The 25,057-nt window shown below is 43.2% G+C and overlaps 1 protein-coding gene and 1 pseudogene across 4 annotated transcripts in view; both read left to right on the top strand.

Moving 5' to 3' along the window:
- RIN2 (Ras and Rab interactor 2) overlaps positions 1-25,057 on the top strand; it is a 168,121-nt gene that overhangs the window by 128,648 nt on the left and 14,416 nt on the right. For all 4 annotated transcript variants that reach the window (XM_088477342.1, XM_088477343.1, XM_088477344.1 and 1 more), the window contains 2 exons: positions 192-283; positions 9,534-10,631. In XM_088477342.1, coding sequence (XP_088333468.1) covers positions 192-283; positions 9,534-10,631 — 1,190 coding nt within the window. The remainder of the gene's footprint in view (positions 1-191; positions 284-9,533; positions 10,632-25,057) is intronic.
- Positions 1,927-2,039, top strand: LOC148518329 (U2 spliceosomal RNA; annotated as a pseudogene).

The raw sequence follows: 25,057 nt of genomic DNA, 5'->3' as shown, positions 1-25,057 counted from the left end.
CAGTATATACTAAGGCCTATGTATTCTGACCCATCCTTTTACTGACAATTGCCATCTTTGAAAAGATACTGTACCTAGGAGAGCTGAGACCTATGACATGTGCTGTTGTACTTTGTACTCTGTACACCTACAGCAAATGAACAGCGACAGCTGCAGCAATATTTCATTATTTCATTTTCTCTTCACAACAGGGACGTTCTTCCGTTCACCTTGAAGTTGCCTCATTCCATTGCAACGGCCAAGTCAGAGGCTGAACTTGAAGAGATTTCTCAACTGGGAATCGGTAAGTAGAATCAGGCTGTAAACTTGTCCCTTTTTCTCTTGATGCACTTACTGTGGCACCTGTATGCCTAGTATTCAGCATTCCTTTGTATACCAGCAGCTACAGGTGCGCTGCAGGGTCACAGTACAAGTCAGTTCATGCGTAACTTGAATGTATTTAATCAATGACTTGCACTGAACAGATGAAACACACAAAAAATTATTGTTTCTGTGCTTGGTATCTGTTTCACATGCCCTCCTACACTGTAGTCTCTGGACCCATATTCTGCCCACTGATACTCCCCACCCACCATGATGCATATTTTGATTTTGGAAAAATAAAATCAGTCAACGTTAGGACTCTGGATGTAGGCTTTTTATAGCTCCTGAGAGCAGTTCCATAGTGCTGAAATTAAAGCACGCTACAAGGATTTTCACTACTATGTGTGAGGCGGCCACATACACATTACTGCAAACAGAAAGTTACTGCACCTCTGCTCCTTGTGCAGTTAGCAAATGGTCTTTCTCCCAAAGCCTGGCACTTTAAATTTCTTTAGAAGTGTAGCTGGCTCCTCCCCCTCTATACCGCTCCTGACCTCAGTTTAGATCTGTGCCACGAGTGACCCAGGTGCACAGAGGGCTGTCTCCAGACCATTTTTTATTTTATCTTTTTATTTTAATTTCACTTTTCCTCTTATTCATGATCTTCACAGGCAGACTGCATGCTGCTGCAGCCTGCCTGCAATGTTGGAAGCCACCGGAGAGACCTGCCACAGCCAGCTAGGCTAGTGTCCACGTCTCTGGCCGCAGGGTCATCGGACTTTGGGGGCCCGCCACAGCTCGGGATGCCGGCCGTCAAAACACAGACAGCGGCATCCCAATGTTTAGGATCCCAAAAGGGGCACTGTAAGTATCCTAACCCTCCCTTCCTGCATCCTAACCCTCTGGCGCCAGTGTTCTGGCCCTGGGTCGAGATTCCGATCCCTAGATTTCGACCGCCGGCATCCCGTGCAGCGGCAAATTAACTACATCCCGTGGTAACATCTTCTTACACTTGGCTATCTCAAGATTGCTGCAGGTTTTCACACTCACGGGAGCCAGCTGGTTTAGGTAATTAATACCATGTACTTGTCATCGGGTGTTTGGGGGTTCAATACTCACTAAGGGCAGATGTTATTGTAGCGAAGCAGCAGCTCTACACCACTAAATATTTTTTGTCCAACCATCCAACTAGTTGATTGGAATGAAAATCTGGTAATGTATGGGAGTAACTGATGAGCAGTATTTTGCTCCTAAATGCCAGAAAACAGATGAAAATGGTCGTCAGACAAATTTGTTAAATGTTTGAACTAAACAATTTGTTCAAACAACAGTTTTTGTCCATTTTCCGGCATTTGGGAGCAAATTGCTGATTGTCATTTGCTTTCATACCTTACCAGATTTTCATCCAACCAATCAACTAGTTGGATGGTTGGACAGAAAATCTTTACGTGTGTATGCACCTTAATATGATATGCACTGTTTGAATTATCACTGTTACCTTGAAATGTCTGTGTCAAAATATGCCTGTATAAGCTACAGGAATGTAAGCAGCATTGATCTAGGGCTAATGCAGCATGATTTATTGCATATAATTATGGGTCCTAGTACCACCTCTATAGAGTAATTGTTTCTCTGCCTTTTTGGCTAGGATCAAGTGTAATAATTGTTCTTATCAGTTTAATATCTGATAAGTTCCCTATCTGGGCACAGGCATTGTGGCTGATTGACCAACTCTCAGAACACACAGCCAGAACCCTTGTTCAAAACTTCATGAGTTTGACTCCCATGTAACTCACGTTCAAGATAATAACTAGTTACTTTTATCAGGTACATGTGTACCCCTGTGTTTAACATTCAAGGGTTATACTACATATTGGAGTGAGCGGGCATAGGGCTTATACAGGCTTTCAGATACAGGAAGCCCAAGGTACTGTACAGACACATTAGCATTACTGTGTGTTTTACTCGGCAGGTGGATTTAATAATATCCATTATCTCAGTAATATATATTTTTTTGCCATTATGGCAGTAGGCCTTCTCCCATACATGACATACGTCTGGTCTGCCTATGGGACAGAGTGACAAGTTCATGCTCTCTATTCCTATTTACAGGTATTATGAGCATTAATTAGAGTATATCTTTATATATAGATTTATGTCTTCCTATATGAGAATGATGGTATTAAGCATGCAGGGATTATTATTTTTCTGCTTCAGTTTTGCTTTTAGTGGGAATGTTGGACAGTATTATGTTGCAGTGTACTGCTGGGCCTCTCTGTCTCTCCTAGGGCCTGATTCATTACGGATCGCTATTGTGATTGCAGTTGCGATTACGCACACAGTCTCACTTTGAAAATATGCTAATGATTGCTATTGCAATGCCGCCGCAGCCTGATATAAGGACGCTCACTTTACCTTACACACATCTGTAATACTTTGCAAGTCTGCAAAACTATCGTAACATCGAGTACAGTCGCAGCCTCACGCACACTTGCACAACTCTGACCTTACTCAGGAATTGCTAATCTCATCACATGCGGTGAAAGCCCAAGCTGTGTATGGTATCGCAATGGCTAATTTAGGCACGCCCCTAGCACGCCTGCGTTTTGACGCCCCCGCCATCACCACCCCCAAATGGTACTTCCTGTCAATCACTCAGCGATGGGTCTGCGTAGTCACTGCGACCGCAATGGAGTCTTCGCGCACGCACACTGTGATGCATGCGCAGAACGCAACAATCGGACGATTGCGTACGTAAATCTCAGTTGCGATCGGTAATGAATCAGGTCCTTAGAAAATAGATTGGTCAGTGTAGACTGCCCTGTGTATATATCTATGTATATTAGTATATGGTATATGCATATATATATTATACTGTATGTTTATGTACATCCCAAAACTGGTCTCTCCCCTGACCCAGTTCCTTTAGACTAACAGTTCTTTTCTCCTGTGCGAGTACATGAGGATTTCTAGTTTTCACTCTGTTATCATTTTGTGAATCATGGTCTGCGGTCCCCTAGGGTGACCATACATGTCTACACTAACAACTCTGCTAGTTTTTTTTACACAGGGTGCATCAGGGGCTTTTTAAGAGAGGAGGGGGCATGAGTGCAGCCTAAGTTTGGGCCACCTCCTCTCTGACAGCGCACAGAGTGGGGTAGATTCTGGGAGTGCGGGTCTCTGGGAAATTAGCACCCGTGCCTTATTCCCGGAGACCTCTTTTCTGCGCATGCGCGAGTCACAGGGAAAATGGCTGTCTGCAGTGCCGGTCCGCATTACTCTGAAGACGGCACAAAGGTAAGCATAAAGAAATGACTGCAGGGTGTGCAGTGTGGGCCCCCCAAGACCCAGGGGCCCGTGTGCTCTGCACACCCTGCACCCATTATAAATATGCCCCTGGGACGCATCTTCTACTGAAGCAACTCCAGTCTAAAGACCAAGATGTAAAGCTTAGAGTCAGACCACCTACGGAAACTATTGGTACCTTCATGAGGGTGCTGGTGTCTGCAAAGTTGAACACGGGTCAGTAATAATCTCCAAAGGGATCAGGTGGATCCGGGTTGCTTGCAGTTAAGAAGCTTGCTCCAGATTCCTAGGCAGGCCCTCTTGTCTCATATCCCTTTAGAAGAGTGACAAGTTCACTGTGCGACAGCACCTTAACAGCTGTACTAGCAGACACCTGTCCCTATAGGGTACCTCCTTTTATGTCAGATTGGCTCTTGGCTCTACACCCTAGGAGCTGTCCTATATTCAGTACTTCCTTATACATCACTGCTTTGGGTGCATATGTGTCCATAGTTCTACCATAGCCGTTATCTCTCCTTCCTAGAGCGATATGCATTGTCTGACATACACTAGGTGTTTTGTATCATTCTGCCAGCATTTATGTGAAGGCCCACAGATTGGATGCATATTATGAGTCAGGCTGTATCAGCCATGCTGGCAGTCCCAGTCTCAAATCATTGTATCCTTGCTTAGCAACGTCTTCTTCTAGAGGAGTTATTCCTCCACCTTGGGGGACAGGCATTCTGTCAAGGATCATTCTATAGTCAACTATCCAAACAACTCAACCAAGAGGAAAAGCAGTAGTACTCTCTTTTCATCGCAAAATGAGCTCACACAACTGCTTCTATTTGGATGAAATAGAAGTTTTTGCTTTTTTTTTTATACTAGTCCACCTTTCCTGGGTCACTATACATTGTATTATTCTATGGGTCGTTCAGTTCTTCATAGTAACTTACCGAATGTGTCCTATCTTCCCATGCCTTAGTTGCCTCTGGTTTGGTGTCTAGGGATATATATAAAAAAGGAGAGAATTATGCATTCTTTTGGGCTGGACTGCTCTGCATGCTCTACATGTCACCCTTGAGGCATGTCATATTGCTGCCGGACCTGGTTGTTCTTGGCGGTGATGGGTTCCTTAGTCCACTTTTTGGTTCCCTCTGTGGACAGGTGTGGTTACACCTTTTATTGGTGCACAACTGGTGTATTCCACTTAGTCCACGTCCTCTCCCAGATGTTCAGTGGCACAGGCTCTCAGACCTCTCTAGAGCCTTCTATTTTCTAGGCTAATGCTACATCTACAACAAGGTGCTGGACACCCATTCAAATCCTGTATTTACACAACTCCCCAACAGTCCTAGAAACTCTGGATTAACCTGGCCAAGTGTGGTACTTGGCCTTTCGGTAGTGGCTTGCAAGCGGCCCGGGTCTGTTACCATGTTAGCTGGATCTCCTTTGGCAGGTTTCGTTGATAATTCTAGCACTACTGCATCTTCGTTCCAGCTCTTGCAGCCGTGATCCTGAGGAGCTTTGAAATTCTGGAATCTGTTATTCAACTATGCTTGGGCCAGGAAGGCGGTATCTACGGCACACTTCCTTAATTTTTTTTAAGTATTTTGTCACTTGGTGTACACGTCTTTGTTTTTGTTTTCCAACTACTTCCTTCCGACTGTCCCAGTTTTTTGTCATTCCTCCAGGTGGGGGTGGATGCTGGTCCTCGTTGACAGTGCATGTTACTGCCTTTTCCATCAGTTTCACCTCCAGTTGCCCGGTTACCTGATCTACATTTTTTTCTGCAGGGAGTTTTGAGTCCAGTCACTTTTGGGTGCCTGCTCCTGCCCTATGGGATCTCAACCTGGAAGTGATTCCTTCACTCAAACCCATTCTATTCCTACAATCAGATAGGTTTGAGCCCCTAGTATAGGTGGGCCTCAAGTATGGTCCTGGGCGACAGTTTGCGATGGTCTCTGGCCTTTGCTTGGCAGGGTCAGATCTTGGGGTTCTGTCCGATCATTCTTCCTACTTATTATTATGATCGGTATGTGCTTAGCACAAAGCTGGTCTCTTTTGCAAACCGTGGTATCAACCTCCACGATGATCGGCCTTGTGGTTCTTGGTTGGTCGGTAGCAATTGCATTTTTGCCGTCTGTTTCTGTTTTTCACATTACTTCCATGCTACAATAGTTTTTTTGTGGGTACTCTTTCATGCACTTTTGTGTTTTTGGTGCGGTCCTCGAGAACGATCAAGCACAGAATTTCTGCTTGTCAACCTTGCCATGCGGCTGGTCCACAGTTTACACCTTTGTATGTTCTACTGTTTGTTCTCTGGCGACCCCTATTTAATGTTAATCACAGAGCTCTGCAGTTTCTTAGCACCTTCTCACCTGAGAGGTCAGCTTTGGGACGTCCCCATTGTACATACTCCAGTGTCCCCTAATGGATGAAGGAGAAAATAGGATTTTGGTACTTACCAATAAATTCCTTAATCCATTTCCATAGGGAACACTGAGCGCGCTCCCAGCGCTGTTCCTTGCTGCAGTGTTCTTTAAAGAGTATTTAGCTGCATGTTGGTTGTCTGTGGTGTATTGGTTGTCGCTTTGTTGGTTGTAGCTGTTCTCTGTCTTGGACCTTTTTAGTTGGTTCCCCCTTCTCCTTGTTCCTGTTTCCTCTGTCTATGCTCTCCGTCTCCGCTCAGGCTTGGATAATCTTAACTGACGTTGGGAGGGGTAGGAGCCAGCTACACTTCTAAAGAAATTTAAAGTGCTAGTCTCCACTCTCTCACCCGTCTATACCCATTGTACATACTCCAGTGTCCCCTATGGAATCGGAGAAAGGGATTTATCGGTAAGTACCAAAATCCTATTTTAATGATGGGATGCTAAAAAAGATATTTAAGTGAGAAGAGAAAAGAAGTGGTCAACAGACGTAAGCAGGCCATACTCATGCAAACCAGCCGACCAAGCAACTGCTTTCAATGGTTATTGGCTGATTCTAAGTGGCACACTGCTGCTAAAGCTCTAACATCTCTTGCCATAGTTGCGTCGGTGACTATATACTAATGCTAGTATCAGCCCTTCCTCTGGTGTACAGGCATGCGTCTGAATGTGCAAGGACTGAGACAGCCACTTTTACAGTCCTGTAATACCGCCTGATGTGTCTTTAGATGCCACAATTGGTCGCACCAGCAAAAATTTGCACCAGCTTTATGGTAGGTGCAGATGTCCCATTTGAGTATTGCCTCCATTGTGAGCGATTAAGCGTCTGTGTACGCAACACTTCAGTAAAACTCCCTAACATGCCCATAAGATGGACAATCATGGCCAAGGAACGCCCAGCACATTTCCAATACATTTCTGATACCTCTGTGCGTACACACAGTGTAACGCATGTGTCAAGGTTTTTTTCTCTAAAGCACTCGCAGTTGCAGAAATTTGTGCTATTCTGTGAACTTAAGAACTGTATGCGACTATTATCAGGCCCTTATTGCTCAGTGTATGGACTTGAACGGTGATCATTCACAGCCTGAAATTGGCTGAAAAACAATCTGGAGTCAACTCCTGAGTTTCCTTCTTTTATGGAGTCCTATAATAGTTAGGAGTGGGTGATATAAGCAGTACATTAGGAGAACATAGAGGAGATAATGAGTGGGAAGATACAAAAACACCAAATATGGCCTCTCTATGGGGTTTATTTACTAAAGTGAGAGTTTTTAGAAATGGAGATGTTGCCCATAGCAACCAATCAGATTCTTGCTATTATCTTGTAGAAGGTGCTAGTTAAATGTTCAGTACAATCTGATCGGTTGCTATGGGCAACATCTCCACTTCTAAATACTCTCACTTTAGTAAATATACCCCTAAGCATCTGAAAAGATGGAGCAAGAAATGGTTCTTTTGGACTAAAGCCTATTTGTACCCTGAATAAACTCTTCCACACAGCTTTTGTGCTCCATAAATGATCCCCACAGAATATTTACCCATGATGACCGACCCTAAATACACTTTAGTAAGGACATCTGTGTTCTCAGATACTGCAGGTTGGAGTTTTAATGCCAGAAATATCAACTTGTCGTTGGATTCTGTTTTCTCTTACTGAAAAAGCGAAATCATATTAAAACAAAGTTCAGGAAGTTACCAAAAAACAGATTTTCTGTCAACCTACTTGGCCTGTCTAACATAAACAGTCTATTGTACGCTGCTAGCGTTGTCTCTTGGGCCTCCGACAAGTAGGGCAGACATATGTTAGACTTCTTAGCAAAGTTTCCTGTTACTCATTGTTATAATCTTGAAAAGCACACAGCATGCCATTTTACTTACCACACGCTGTGCTAAAATCCAAGTTGTGCAAGCTACTCACATGCAGCTGTGTGTTTACAGGCTCCAAGAGAGTTGGGGAAACAAAAAACTATCCAGCTGATCATCTGGCCCGGCACTGACTGAGTGGGTGGGTGAAAGAGGAGGATATTTTGCTTTTTTTTTTTCATTCTGAAGTAAACCGCGTAGAATTCTTTATTTTTTGGTCTGTTAGCTTTTGAATTCTATGTACAATATTGTTTTATACTTGATTAGTTACTTAGACACATCATGTTTGCAGACAGGGCTTATGCAATAGGGTGCTAGCCTGTGATGCTGCGGAAATTCATGCGAGTAGTCCCGTATTTTTAAAGCGCCAATCATTTTAAAGGCAAAACCAAGCTGGTTTTGCCTTTAAAGAGATTACTGCTTTAAAAATACAGGAACACTTGCATGAATTCCCGTCACGGCACAAGCTCGCACCTTATTACATAAGCCCCCACCTTTTATTGGATTTATTATTACTATCTTTTTATATATAAGGTGCTGGCATATTTCGTAGCAATGTATATTGAGCGAATCATGTTATGTCAACCTGTGCAAATGAGCATACCATCCTAAAGATGAAGGGAAATGTATGATGCAGGAGGAATTATTTTTTTATAATAAAATAAATAGTAAGACATATTACATGCCTATGAGATAACAGAATTGTGTAAAGACACATTGACTACACTACACTGCTAAAAGCTGATATCTGATTGGTTATTACTGGTTACTGAATCCCTTTTATAACAATTACAATTTTATAAGTATTACATTTTTTAAGTGTCCACTAGAAGATACTTTGTATTTGTATGCAAATATAAAGGGACTGGTGTCTAGGAAGTGGGCGGAATGTATCAGGGTGACCTGGTCTCCCGGCAGTACCAAAAATAGCACCTGTCTGCTCACTGGTGAATCCTCAATTAGCCAGTCAGAAGCAGCTAGTGCTGGCAACCATCATTCTCAGCAGTATTTGCATCAGTCCTCAGGCACATATAATAATTTGTTGTATAAAGAAAAGTATATAAAGTACTGGCAGGCGCATATGCATCTCCATTGGGTCAGCCTCTATTCGCAATTACACAACGATACCCTTACTATACTCTGCTTGCCCCTTCCCTCCCCCATCTTTCCTCTTGGAACATAAGAGGCACAAGTGTCATTTCAGGAAAGCTAAAATAGCTGCTATTTCCCATCTCGGCAGTAGAAATATGATATGACAAAATAGAAAAAATACCTAAGTGCTTAGTGAGTGTATAACACAGTCTGATATATATGTAATATGTTCTAGTGTGAAAACTTGATCCCTAAATAAATAATCTTATTTAATTAATGCTGCTTAAGATAAGTTTCTCAGTAGCAGTGTTGTCATGTCACATAGACGGATTATGTACAGACTTGTGGCTTGTTCTTTTATGCTATACAGTGTAGAAATTTTACAAACCCCAGGGTGCTGGTTATTTTTAGCACCGTTTGTTGTGAAACTGTTGGTAAGGTGAGATGGCTCACAGCCTCTGAGACCTTCTGATGCTGCTAATAGATGTGTTGCTGAAAGTTAGAAAAATGCATGTAACTGTTCACATATTGATGGTTTGTTTTCTTTTTTTTAAGGCTTTTGGAAGTCTCCTGTAAACATCAGACCAAAATATCCTCCACCTTCCCCCAAGCCTCTCCCCCAAAGCTACGTCAAAAGGGAGTCACATCATCTACCTCTTATAAATGGAGTGCATTCTCTCCGCACCAGAACGCCCTCAGAACTGGAATGTAGCCAGACCAACGGAGCTCTGTGTTTCATTAATCCTCTCTTCTTAAAAGTACACAGCCAGGACTCAGGGGGAAGTTCGAAGAGGGAGAGCACAAGAACCAAAGAAGCAAATGGCATAGGGAGGGCGAGATCACCACCTCCCAGGCCACCTCCCCCCTCCATTAACAGTCATCGCACATCCCTTCAGCTGTCCAGAGCTGTACAGCAACAGCCAAACATGCCAGAAACACTTATTAAAAATAAGCTTGGGACCTTAGACTCTCCTCCAATTGCTACCCCTATCCCTCCTCCTCGCTTGAAGAAACAGGCCACCATTAACAGGTGGCAAAGCCACAACCAGAGCCCATCACTTAACAGTTCCTGCAGATCGTCATTTGAGTCACAGACTGAAGAATCTCCGCCACAGAAGACCATGCAGAACATAAACTTGAGTCAGAACGGCAATTCCCCTGTGCAAGGCACATTACGCATACAGCGATTGAGTGACATGAGTATTTCGACCTCATCGTCAGACTCCTTTGAGTATGAGCGCGTCGTGCCGCCTTTCTATGAAGGAGACAGCTTGGAGGACTGCGAGGAAGAGAGCGATCAGGAGAGCATGGCACCACCAGTGAAGTCCCGGAAAAACAGGAGAACGTCTTTGGGTTTCTCCAAAATCATGAAAACCCACCTGCGTAAAGTGAGTGGGGTGTTCAGTTCCTTCGTGACACCGGAGAAGAAGATGGTTAAAAAAATAGCAACCATGTCCCGGGACAAGCGCACTTACTTTGGGTGCCTTGTACAGGATTACATCAGTTTCCTTCAGGAAAATAAGGAATGCCACGTCTCCAGCACAGATATGTTGCACACCATCCGACAGTTCATGACACAGGTTAAGAATTATTTATCACAGAGTTCCGAACTGGACCCTCCAATCGAATCCCTGATTCCTGAAGATCAGATAGGTGAGGAAAAAATTCATTGTTTTATAAACATAACTTACTGTCGATACTCCTTGCACAACAGCTAGAAACCCCATATGACCGCTACACGCTGGCTTCAGTTACATCTGCTATTTATTTTACTTATGAGTCTTAAATAAATCAGCTAAGACACGGGTAAGGTTATTAACAAACCATAACAAATACAGCATAGATTTATCCAAAGTGCGTTCTGTATTCATCTTTTATGATCTTTGAAAGGCATTGTAAACACAGGCGCTGGCCCAGCTGTTTTGTGTTTATATATTAAAGGCACAGCGCAAGAATGATGAAGAAACCTGAGCTGTATAAAGCCATGGAAAGTACTGCCAGTGTGTCCTACTACATCATTCATGCCTGGGAGTTTAATAGTTTCATTGTCGTGCAATGTTAAGATGCTAATGTCCATATCATTCATTCAATGACATACTGAACTTTGCAAGACAATAAAGCTTTCAAGACTATTTCTATACAAAGGTATTTAATAACCTGATTCTTTCAATGTTGTATTTTCAGTGCGCGGCTGACAGGCACATTTGGTTTTCTCGTTTAAGAGTGTACAGAGGGCCTGATATATTTTGGATCGCAACTGCGATAACAATAGCGTTTACACATGCAGTTCAACTGCGATAGTATGCTAATCCAATGCGATGCGAACATAAGGACGCCCACTTTACCTTACACACATCTGTAATGTTTAGCAAAACTGCGAAACCATCGGTAATATCGAGTACCATTGCAGCCTCACGCACACTTGCACAAGGTCTGACCTTACTCAGAAATTGCTAACTTCAGCGCACGCTATGAGTCCTCAAGCTGCATATGGCATCGCAGTGGATAATTTATGCACGCCCCTGCAACGGTGTCCAAACGCACTGGCACGCCTGCATTTTGCCTACCACCCAAAAACGGCAATTCCTTTCAATCACTCTGCGATCGGTCGGCATAGTCACTGCGATCGCAGTGGCTGGCTCGCACCTGTGCACTTCAATCCATACGCATGCGCAGAACGCAACAATTGGGCGATTCCGTGCGTAATCACAGTTGTGATCGGTAGTGAATCAGACGCAGTGTTCATTGTTCTGCATTGCTGGAATAAGTTGGCACATTAATAACTTCCATGCTTTGTTGTGATACACATAAAAAGACATAAAACATCACTTTTGCACTATTTTATAAACAAGGCAAAGTCTCAACTTGCATTTTACACTACATTTGTACTAAGTGCACTTTTATCAAGTAAACCTGTGTGTGTCTAGTTTTTCTGTCATTATCTAGGCTAAAATGTGCATTCCAGCAATGAAGAGGTTACTGTGTGCTAGTACCAACAGTCCTTGCTTTCTTAGGAATTTGCAGCTGGGTGAGGTCCTACCCCTTTTTCCTTGGATTCTGCCAGGAAGGTGCCTTTGCCAAGCTGCTCACTGCTTCAAATCCCAGATTTTCACTTTAAAATTAAACCTCGGAATGATGCGTTGCCTTGTTTGGCATGAGAAATGCTAATTAAAATAGCTTTCTGCTAGTCTTCACTCATCTGTATAATATACTTAACGCTTGAAAAACCCCTGTAATATATACCTAACCCCTGAGAACTCCCATATAATATACTGTAATTAACCCCTGAGAACCCCTGTAAATTATACGTAACCCCTGATAATCCCTGTATTATAAACGTAACCCCTGAGAACCAAAGCAAAACATTGGTTCTCAGTGAATCTTGCATTGGTTCTCAGCGAAACGCTGTCTTTGTCATTGAGAACAAAAGGATTTGTGATACAGACAGCCAGTGTCCTCCAAACATATTGGAGCATGAAGGGCATTCTTCAATGGCAGCAAGAATAAGTGTCAAGCACCAGCTAGCCCCTGTATAGACTGCTCTTATTTACATCAGAAAGCCTGTTAGATAACACATCTATTACAGAAGCATATTTCCGCATATTGAACCTGTATGTAGCACAGACCTAGGACACACCCTTAGTCCCTGCTAGCCTCGCCAGCTTTCCAGCATTCCAGTCAAAGGCTATGAGGGAGTTGATGGAACTTATAGTTCCACATCAGTTGGAGACACACAAGTTACCTACATCGGATGTATTGAGGTGTTTGTAGCTTACTGTTATACCACTTAACTGAAAATGTACATTAAGTTGTTTGCTGTATAGTGTGGGGTATTATAGCATGTTATAAACCAATAAGGCGCTACTTTCAGTGGTTCTACCAATGGCAGATGTGTATAGACAGTATGTAAAATATACAGCGCACAGTTGGCCTCCAAGGCCTAAAACACATTATTCACTAAGAGGATAAATGTATAATGCCATTTATTAAATAGCAAAATAATACATTGTAAATAGCACTATGGATACAAATACAATCAATATTTCATAATAATAGCACACATGTAGGCTTTTAAAAATATAGGTAGGGCAGCAGTTTATATAATTGGGTAAAAAGTTGTTCCTTGTCCTCCAATCAGCCTTTTTGGTACAAATGCAATGCAGGCCTAAATATGATATATGCCCTGTAAATGAATGCAGATAAAAGGTATAACTGAATACAAGCAACCTTTTTATATGGCATTACCTAGTGTCTATGATGGTGCTGTTTAGTCCGCTTGTAGAATTCCACAAATTGGTTCAGTTCCATCATTTGCTTTCTTGTCCTCATATCTCCGCCCAGAACTATGAAATGATCCTCTCACAATAAAACATCTTGGGGAGCACCTAATGGCAAGTGATATGTGGTGTATAGCAGGGTGTATATGCGCCCTGGGCCTGCAACCTCCGTACCTGATGTATGTCATGACATCACAGAACAAGTGACAGAAGCGAGAAGTTTGGTACCGGATGTGCCCAAAAGATGCACCTGCTGCCTTTACATGATGCGTGGAGTCTTCCCAGGCATCCAGCAAGGTGGAAACAGGTGTGGCAGCAACCGTACCGTTCCCTCGGCCTTGCGCCCTTGGTGGCTGTATTGGTCACACACCCCTCCATATGGCCCTGGCCTAACTGCTTCATAATGTACTTGTGTTGCTTAGTACTATGTGCAAGTTTAAATTCCTTCCTCTAGCATCAAACACATGTACAGTCCCAGACAGGAAGGAGGTATTTATGCCTGATGATCATTTACTAGTGATATTCCTGCTCATTACTACTTTGTGAGCAGAAGGACGTCCGGCTATAATGATTGCTCAACACTAATCTGTTAATTGTTAATGTTGCTGGGCTGCATAGTTAGGTTTTAACCCCCCTTTCCCCGCTGCCTAAACCTAAGTCCCCCGGGGGGTGCCTAACCCTAACCTCCCCCCGGGGGTGCCTAACCCTAACCCTCCCTCCCCCTAGCCTAACCCTAACCTCCCGGGGGGGTGCCTAGCCCTAAGTCCCCCCTGGGAGCCCTAAATCTAACCCTTCCCTGTCCGCTGCGGCGCCCAGCATCCGATTGATCGGGATGCCGGGCGCCGGTCACCCGACATCGCCCAAATTACAGGCGTCTACATTTAGACGCCTGTCATTCGTCCCTAGTCGGGATAAAGCAGTCTGGAAGCCGGCGGTCGGCATTTAGACCGTCGGGTTCCAGACTACATCCCATTGTATACAGTATGTAGTATGTTTTATCCCTAAATGTTTCCTGTTAAAACCTGTTCAACATCCCTTTATCAGAATAACAAAACAGCATTGCTTAAGCATCCAGAAACTTGTGACTAATACATGAAACTGACTGCGGTTTGGCATCACAGGAGTTTAATATAAAGCCACTGATTTAGTCAACTTTGCAGAGGCAGGAGATAGACAGACATATCTGAGTAACCGCTTAAATGTACTATTTATAACCTGCGACTCCTCAGGTACTTTTCTCAGGTACAATAATTTGATTGTAATGAGTTATGCTTCAGAGACAAAAATTACATCACTGCAACATCACAACAAAGTAATAGTGATGGCAGGCGTGGGAAGATAGTTTCTGGTTACGTATATGTTCTAATTATATTTTTTTAATAGTGGCTTGTATTGGCTCTGTTTAAAACCATTAAGAAAAAAGTTATGTTTGTTTAAAATAAAATAAATAACTTCTACTTCCTATTCATCTTGTTTTGGGAATCATCACCTGTGCTGGAATTTAACATAAACATATTTTCTTGACACTAAAGCTGAATCACGGAAAAGAACACAAAACAATGCCTACAGTGGTTATTTTTCGGGTATTTCCCACGCAGCTATTATGGGCAGGTCTGACGTTAGTTCAGAGCACAGATTACATAATAAATCAGGTACACACTTGAGAGATTTGCCAACGACTAGACAAATTCAGATGACTGCCCCCGATAACATCGGATGTGGAACGTACACACTACACATTAATTGCTTTGTTTCAGATGATCACCTGGACTTCAAATGGTTGAGGTGATGTTCTTTTATATGCAGGATCGGGAAGATCTCTGTATACACTACAAATTGTGAACCATGGGCCTGATTCAGACCCGCTCGCAAGCGGGTTGATGGTCCCCCACTGCGCATGCGCCGCCTCCGGCGCGCGCATGTGCAAGAACCGCCGCTATAGGTCTCGCTACAAGATGGGGCGGCTGCGATGTTGACAGCTCGCCCCGTTTTGTAGGCGGGGAGGCGGGGTGGCTGCACAAACGCAGGCGTTCCCTTAGGAACGCCTGGCATTTGTGGGCGGCTCTATTGACATCACTAGTGATGTCAGTAGTGGACTTCCTGCTCTATTACTAAACCTCTCTCTGGCCAATATCTAACAGAATTGAGAATTGTTTAGTGTGTGCCCAGCTTAAGAGTAGTGATTCATTTCAGTAATGTTCAAGGTATTTCAGAGTTTATTCATTTTAATGACCCATTAATAACGCTCTATAGGCCTAATTCAGAAATGGAGGTAATGGCGATGTTTACGCATTGGAGCGATTATCAGTGATCTGTGTATGCGTCTGGGTCACATTTCGCATGCACCAAGTATTACCATCGGCGGTCGCAGTGAGTATTTTCCCACAGTGTGATTGACAGTCAGGGAGCGTTTGGGAGAGGTAACGGGAATCTCGGCTCAAATGCAGGCATTTCCCGACCGTTTTAGGGGAGTTTTTCAGACTGCGATCATAATCCCGTATGCAGAAAAATGTGTCTCATTTCAGGTGGCCTTTCTGCGCACCCATGGGGGGTTACTCAGATGGTCGATTATTGTCTGATGTCCATGTGATGGATAACGTCTCCGTACACAAGCCGCATATTTGCAAAGCCACCATTGGGCATCTTATTACACATCCCAGTAGATTCGATATTTGCATATATTTGCAAGTCCACTACGTATGGAATTGTGACGGAATTTACGTCCATCTCTCTCAAGAGAAGAATTTAACTTATCATTCATCACTGAGTTCAATTATTGGATGGAGAGCGAGAACAACACCGGGGGAGATGTATCAAACATGTATCAAATATCTAAAGAGGACATGTGGGGAAGTTGCCTGTAGCGACCAATCGGCTTCTAAATCTAATTTATCAAGTTCATTCTATAAAATGATTGGTAGAGGCTGATTGGTTGCTATGGGATACTTCTCCACCTGTCTTCATGAGAGGGTTGGATACATTTCCCCCGCGCTGTGATCTCCTTGATTGAGCCTGTAAATAGTTTTGTGTGCAGCGCTGCATAAAATTATTATTATTACTATTATCATTTATTTATATGGCGCCACAAGTGTTCTGCAGTGCCTTACAAAGTACATAAACAAATAAGTAACCAGCGACTTACAATACAATATAAAGCAGGACACGGACATGGATAGTAAATATAGCTATATATTAGCACAAGAGGGTAGAGGGCCCTGCTCAAAAGAGCTTACATTCTAAACTACCATTTAAAATGGTGGTTTATAACAGTAAAATTGTAAAGATCATTATTATTTATGAAGATTTAAACAAAAGTCAAAGACTACATACAAATAATTCATATCAAGGATTTAAATTTCAAGCTGCATTATTATGCCCAACCAAATACCACTGTGATCAACTGCACAATGGATTTTCTGTTTCTGTCCCAGATATTATGTTATTTGTCTTATGTTATTTTATAATATATTGAGATTAAATGCTGAAAGGACAATGAAACATCTGCCTGGTAGGGATGGTAGAGAGAGAACTCTGCTTGGATTCCATTATGTCAGGGAAAGCGGTTAGGTAGACTATAACATTGTAGCCTGTAACTAGTGACATGTCTAAATAGTATGTGTTATGTTGTATAATTACAAAGTAAACATACAATGGGCATGCCTTAAAATAAAAGGGGTTAACTATACAATGAATTGCTTGTAGCTGAGACCGTAGATGAAATACTCAGAGAGATGAATGCATCCCTGTCTCATATTTGGAGTGGGAGAGCTCATTTCAATGAGGCACGAGAATGGACATGAATATATAAGTAGAGGGTTACTATAATATGCACAATGCGTCCCCGGGTTCGGAGGCAGGAATATTTATGATGCACAGAGCATATATTGCCTGTATTTGAGGCCATTGTTCTAGTTTTGTGACTTTGATATCTGTACTAAAGGTGTTGCTAAGCCAGAATTTCAGTGATGCCAGTGAAAGCATAGCTACCACTACAGTAGAGCAGCGTACCACAGTATGAACCTGTTACATATGATCTTTAGGAGTCACACAAGGCATAAAACATCCAAAGTTAATTGTGACATGATGAGGTGGATTGGCCAGAGAAATACAGATAGGCAATGCTTAGACATCACCTTGAGCTAGCCCTAGTGTAGCACACATGTTCAGATCTCATATAATACCATCTCTAAACGACAATGAGCATTTTACAAAGTTACACACAATGTAGTCGCTCTCATAAAGGTACCAATATGCAGACAGTGTTTGGGATCAGTAGAGTAAATATACATATCTCTAGCAATTCCTCCACAATCAGTGTCAGTCCATCCTAATATGTCACACCGAAAAAGTCTTCGACAGTCCATAGCTGCCTTCAATTCTCATTGTTTTCTGTGCTGGAAAAGATCTATATGCGGCAATGATTGAAGTTACTGCTTGTGCTATAAGTTCTGAGTACACTTTCTGACTAGTACACGTAAATAACAAACATGTTTAATATGCAAATGATGATCATGTTCTGATGGCTATTTCTCTGCGCGTTTGGGGTCAGGATGCCGTATAAGCAGGGATACATGTGGGTTTAGTGTTCATGTTTCATTTGTGCATTGAATAGGTAAATGTGTGAATAGAATATATCCAAGTGTACAGCCACAATAGTGTCTAGTAATATAGTATAAGCACCAATTTGTTCAACTGTCAACATCTCCGCTCTGAACATTGCTCCCTCTTCTTGTCTTGGATGTGTTCTTTTCCTATCAGAATTTGAGCTGTGCAACAAGCAGGGCCCTCCCTACTCTTTGTTTTCATGTCTGCATTTGTTTTGCTTACCTTGTATGTTCCTGTTTTATGTCCAGTTCTTCCCCACTGTCCAGAAAACTGTGGAACCTCACAAATCTACTATGATGAAAATAATAATTTCTTATAATTTTTCATGTCAGCTTCAAAAGCAGACTAATGGGGGGGGATTCAAATAGCCTCAGGATAAGTTCCTAGAGCTTTTGAATTAACCGCACTGTTTAGTCCGTTTAGAACCACTTAAATTGGAGGATGCCGGTTACTGCGCCTTAAGCAGGGTGTTTAGTTGCGCTAACCGGCATTCCCTGATTAGTGCCAGTCGCAAGCTGCTAGCGCAGCGCTAAGCCGGAAAACAGCATCGCGCTCGGCACTCAAGTCGGATTTCTGCTCACACCTCAGGAGGGTGCGAGGGGAAATTCTATACTTGGGCTAAACAGCACGGGTCAATTGCATAGCTCCTGTAACTCCTTCCCGGGGCTATTCAACATCACGCTGAATTGAGATATTCCCTTACTTTATACATCTACAGAGGATTCAGAATGTGCCTTGCACGCTAAATATTATGGTTTTCTTATTGTGGTATAATTTAAAATGTAACCTCTGATGTAATAGAACAGATAATTTCATGCATGTAGAAAGCTGCAGTATGAGTACAAACATTGTTTTCTTATGCTAACTCCATATCCCTAAATCCAACCCATTGATTAGATGCAGTAGTTTTATGCTCTGAGTGTCTCTGGCAAATTGATTGAGGACTGCCCAGATCAGTAATGTTAATGTATTAATGATGTGTGTATTTTTTAAATCGAAATTTTATGTACTGTAGATGGCTGGCAAGAAATATAATGAATTATGCAGGGTGTAAGTCTTCCTTGTCTGCAAACGTTTTTTTTGTGTCTGTTTATTGTACCAACAAAGCTGTTGGGATACAGATCCGGTACACAAGCAGGCTGGATAATATAGTTTAATACATTAACATTGCTGGAGCGTTGCACACAAAGTGGCTGGAGTTACGGGCAGACGCAGAAGGCTGAATTAATACTTTATGCTAATGAGAATAGCCGTAGTACTAATGCAGGGATCCATGTGTCTACAAATGGAAAGCCATGACGTCCATTGATTTTACCAAGTTTGCTGATCACGGTAACCATCATCATTTTCGGAACTTGCATCAGCCCCATACTAGGTGCAAGAAATCCAACAAAAACAGACTTCCCTTCCCTGTACGCACGACTCACACACGGAGGGCTAGATACAAATCCACAACACATCTATGACCCCCCCATTAGTCAGGGCAGTTCTGTGTGATCGCCTTGTTGCCATCCCAGAACTCCAAATTTCATTGAAAGACGGATGCAGCCAAGTTCTGTCCTGCTCAGAGTTGGACGCACATACACAAACATGCATAATTTGGCATCTGCGCATGCGCTGTATGCAAGGACTGTACACATAGATCTGTACCACTCAGAATTAGCCCCTGAGGCTTTTATAGAGGTTGGTCTCTTGTAAAAGTGTTATATTCATTTCGGATTTCCGTTTTTGTATATTATTCTAAAGTAACCAATTTTTCACTTTATACATTTTTTTGCTTCTAAAATCGGTGTGATCTCTTCTTCCTTTGTGCAGTCTGTAGTATTAGGGAAATTATATTATATTATATGGTGCTTGGCTACTCTCCCAGGATGTCTGGGAAACTTCTGAGCTTCAGGGGCTCCCGGGATGGCATTGAACCCTTAGGGCTCACCTGCCACTTTCCTATATAGGGGCTTTATGACATGATTTACAACTCCACACCCCCTGCACTTCCTATTTGGGTCTCCCCTGTTATTCCCAAAAGAAGGCAAATATGGACTTCACTCTGAGTACCATACATTTTAGTTTTCAGATGTGACAATATTCTGGCACGAGAGAGATGAACTGAGATGAACTACTAATTCCTACCTCTCCTAAACTATGTACAGTAATTCAAAGGCCCCATTATCCTATATTTTAGCATCAAGTTGGTGGCATCTTTTGTATCTTGTGATGCTACAAGTTGGGCAGATTGGACTTTCCTTTCTTACTTTGGTCCAGGATCTCACATTGTACCCACATGCAAAGAAGCACATTTAAAGCTGGGTACATACTGTATATCGTCTGCGATGGATTGGAACCGTCCTATAGTGTATCCTGAAAACCACCCAATTCTGGTACGATGAATTGGGTGTTTGGATCTTCCCATCAGATATTCTGCACATCAGATGGGACGATGCCATGGACAATGTGGTGTAGTTACATTAGACATGTAAAGATCGTTCAGTGAGTACAGTGATGTGATATATCGTTACATCGCATCGCTGGATTGCCTGGTGGTCCAGGTGTGCACCCCGCTTTACTTTATAGGACAAGCTATTTAAATGAGATGCAAAGATTCAACACATTTAAAGGGCTGTTCCCAGATTAGTGGGTGGACTTTGGTGCTTTTTTTTTTTTTGGTGCTCACCTTGGAGGTGGTGGTTATTCAGCTTCGTCCTATAGTTTTAATGGTGACATGCCACTTTCACCTCCCAGCCATGCATTACATTCAAAATCACACGCTGGGGTATATTTACTGAAGTGTGGGTTTTTAGAAGTGGAGATGTTGCCCATAGCAACCAATCAGATTTTAGCTATTATCTTGTAGAAGGTGCTAGATATATGATAACTAGAATCTGATTGGTTGCTATGGGCGACATCTCCACTTCTAAAAGCCACACTTTAGTAAATACACTCCGCTATGTACAAATAGTAACACTACGTGTGACAAAGACAGCCTCATCGTCACCTCACTTTCATGGTTGACTTGCGGCATACTTGAGACTGGAACTAGGAGAATTTTAGTAGAAAAGTAGGAAAATGTGAAATGACCGGAGGTTCTAACGTGATGATTGACAGGGATTTCATGTGACGTTTTTTACTGTTTTTCGCTATTGGTATTTCCAGCATCAACATCCTGTAAAAGTAACAGCAATGTATATGTACAAGGCAGATAAACTAGCACAAAATAATATTCCCTCTGAGGTCCATCAGTTTTTACCCTGAAATAAACCCCTCTGATCGAGACTACTTATCTGTCATTCAGATTTGTAATTTGTTATTATTTAACATTGACTGACTTGTTAATGACAGAACTATTCATGAGAAAAATATCTTACGCAATATAGAATATACATTCAGCTGTATGGTATGGAGCTTTCATAAACATTATTTCTCCTGCTCCTGAAGGGAAAGCTAAGTGCTGTATGTATGATGATGTTACTTGTTACTCAGTAGAAAAGCATGAACTGACACTGTGGCCATTAAGCTGCTGTGTAGCTATGTAGAGAAGATTTAGTAAACTTGCAGTTCATCTGGTTTGGCAGCTACATGACAGATCTGACCCAGCGGAAAGTGAACTGAAATACACTGAAACGGAGGAAAAGAGTTGACCTATTTAAAAAAAGAATAATTTGCATGTGAGTTAGCATAATCTACATTGTTTTGTGTTGTCAAGTATTAAATATATAACCTTGAGGGACTTGACCAGAAACAGAAATTCTGCACTATTTCATGACTTACACCTTGTTATGCAATCTGATTAATCTAGTTCAGTAGAAGCGAGTAAGGGAAATCCATATCAGGAATCAATCACTACAAGGGTCTATGTCAGGGGTCTTCAACCTTGGCCCTCAAGCTGCTGTGGAACTACACATTATAGTTATATCAAAAAGGTGGCAGTGCATGCTGGGATGTGTATTTCCACAGCAGCTGGAGGGCCAAGGTTGAAGACCCCTGGTCTATGTACTAATAATCGCGGCACTGCCGCGATTATTATGTATCCATCTCGCCGGGAATATTTTCATTCTAAGGGTCTATTCATCGTCACTTAATTTCTACAAAAGCAGGTGAAAATGAACATTTTCACCTGCAATTGTAGAAATTAAGTGATCTGGCCATTCATGAAGAAGGTAAAGCAGAAGATATCACAGATATCTCCTATTTACCTTCCTCTTGCGGAATGGCCCGCTGTCCCCATACACTAGTATCACAGATATCTCCTGCTTACCTTCCTCTTGCGGAATGGCCCGCTGTCCCCATACACTAGTATCACAGATATCTCCTGCTTACCTTCCTCTTGCGGAGTGGCCCGCTGTCCCCATACACTAGTATCACAGATATCTCCTGCTTACCTTCCTCTTGCGGAGTGGCCCGCTGTCCCCATACACAAGTATCACAGATATCTCCTACTTATCTTCCTTTTGCAGAATGGCCCGCTGTCCCCATACACTAGTATCACAGATATCTCCTACTTACCTTCCTTTTGCAGAATGGCCCGCTGTCCCCATACACTAGTATCACAGATATCTCCTACTTACCTTCCTCTTGCGGAGTGGCCCGCTGTCCCCTATACACTAGTATCACAGATATCTCCTACTTACCTTCCTCTTGCGGAGTGGCCCGCTGTCCCCATACACTAGTATCACAGATATTTCCTACTTACCTTCCTCTTGCGGAGTGGCCCGCTGTCCCCATACACTAGTATCACAGATATCTCCTACTTACCTTCCTCTTGCGGAGTGGCCCGCTGTCCCCGTACACTAGTATCACAGATATTGCCTACTTACCTTCATCTTGCGGAGTGGCCCGCTGTCCCTATACACTAGTATCACAGATATCTCCTACTTACCTTCCTCTTGCGGAATGGCCCGCTGTCCCCTATACACTAGTATCACAGATATCTCCTACTTACCTTCCTCTTGCGGAGTGGCCCGCTGTCCCCATACACAAGTATCACAGATATCTCCTACTTATCTTCCTTTTGCAGAATGGCCCGCTGTCCCCATACACTAGTATCACAGATATCTCCTACTTACCTTCCTCTTGCGGAGTGGCCCGCTGTCCCCTATACACTAGTATCACAGATATCTCCTACTTACCTTCCTCTTGCGGAGTGGCCCGCTGTCCCCATACACTAGTATCACAGATATCTCCTACTTACCTTCCTCTTGCGGAATGGCCCGCTGTCCCCATACACTAGTATCACAGATATCTCCTACTTACCTTCCTCTTGCGGAGTGGCCCGCTGTCCCCGTACACTAGTATCACAGATATTGCCTACTTACCTTCATCTTGCGGAGTGGCCCGCTGTCCCTATACACTAGTATCACAGATATCTCCTACTTACCTTCCTCTTGCGGAATGGCCCGCTGTCCCCTATACACTAGTATCACAGATATCTCCTACTTACCTTCCTCTTGCGGAGTGGCCCGCTGTCCCCATACACTAGTATCACAGATATCTCCTACTTACCTTCCTCTTGCGGAATGGCCCGCTGTCCCCATACACTAGTATCACAGATATCTCCTGCTTACCTTCCTCTTGCGGAGTGGCCCGCTGTCCCCATACACAAGTATCACAGATATCTCCTACTTATCTTCCTTTTGCAGAATGGCCCGCTGTCCCCATACACTAGTATCACAGATATCTCCTACTTACCTTCCTCTTGCGGAGTGGCCCGCTGTCCCCATACACTAGTATCACAGATATCTCCTACTTACCTTCCTCTTGCGGAGTGGCCCGCTGTCCCCATACACTAGTATGAATTCATCAAGCTCCGAAAATATAATATTCTTCAGATGGCATTTACTCCCACTTGTAGATCGCAACCCGCTCCTTCCCTATGGGAAAGAGTGTCGGGTTGTGAAGAGGGATCCTCCGCCCCTGTCCGGCTCCCTCCGCTGAACGTCAGGGCTCTTGTGCGCATGTATGACCTGTAGGTAACCGATGTCCCTGCAAATTATATCCCCGGCATTTAGAAGAAGTCTTTCACAGAAGTGAAAGCCTTCTCCGGGGGAAGCTGGCAATGCGCAGGCACACAGTGTCAGCTTCCGGGGGTCGGCCAGGGGCTGCGGGGAGAGATCGAAAGAACTCTCTCCTGCACCTGGAGCCCCCATAGGTTTACAGTAGTTTACACCAACTACTGGGGCTAAACTTCGAAAAGCTTCACACGGGTCAGATCGTAGTGTCCATTGATAATAATGGGGACTGTGAGCTGAAGTGCTAATTAGCACCTTGTCGGAGAGTTCAGTGAAATCTCATTGTGCTATTAGTACATAGCAACAATACATAAAATTATGCAAAGACTGCAGTTCTGCATAATTTTATGTAAAATCAGGTTTATACACAGGCTCCGATATGTTTTATGTTCTTTTTTTCTTTTTAAATATTTTGTTTTTAAATAGATTTTGGTATGCTTTTATTTATTGATAATTGTTTTGCACTTCTCTTATGCTGGCCATACACGCTGCAATTATCGGGACGATCCGCCCGATATCGGCGGATCGCCGCGATAATTGTAGCGTGGGGGGGGCGACCTAGGGTTAAATATTGCTCGGTCGGGCATGCTGGATTGTCCAGCATGCCCGTCCGATGCGATATTTACCCGGTAACTGTCGGCCGCATCGGGCAGTGTATGCCCAGCGCAGCCGACAGACAGACATTTCCTGTGTTCCTTCCTACAGAAGGAACAGGGAAATGTCTCCTCCCCCGGGGGCGGAGCGCAGATGTCGGGCTATACACTGTGAGATTTCTCTCACAGTGTATGCCGCGGACATCTGCGGCTGGCAGCCGGCCAGATAAAATGTCTGTCGGTCTGACAGACATTTTATCTTGCCGTGTATGCCCAGCATTACTGATTACTTTACCAAAGAGATATAGGGGAGATATATTAAAGAGGCCATTAAGTATGTGGAGAGAACTGCTCCATGTAAGACCATTTACGGGTTACTCTAATGCATAGGTTCTCAAACTCAGGGGGCGATTCAGACCCGGACGCAACGCACTTTCGCAGCCGTCAGGGGCAGGGTATGCAAATTTCATGATCGCACGACAAGTTGTAAGGACGCCCTCTATGTCTTAGAGAGCGACGGCAGAGTGAATGCACGCCGGTCTAAAGACGTCCCCTCTTCCTTCACAACACACGTCATCTCCAGGAACTGTATGTAATATCAG

This window comes from Taudactylus pleione, unplaced genomic scaffold, assembly GCF_031769625.1.
Source record: "Taudactylus pleione unplaced genomic scaffold, aTauple2 ptg000201l, whole genome shotgun sequence".
NCBI lineage: Eukaryota > Metazoa > Chordata > Amphibia > Anura > Myobatrachidae > Taudactylus > Taudactylus pleione.
This window is presented reverse-complemented; position numbering and strand designations above follow the sequence as displayed.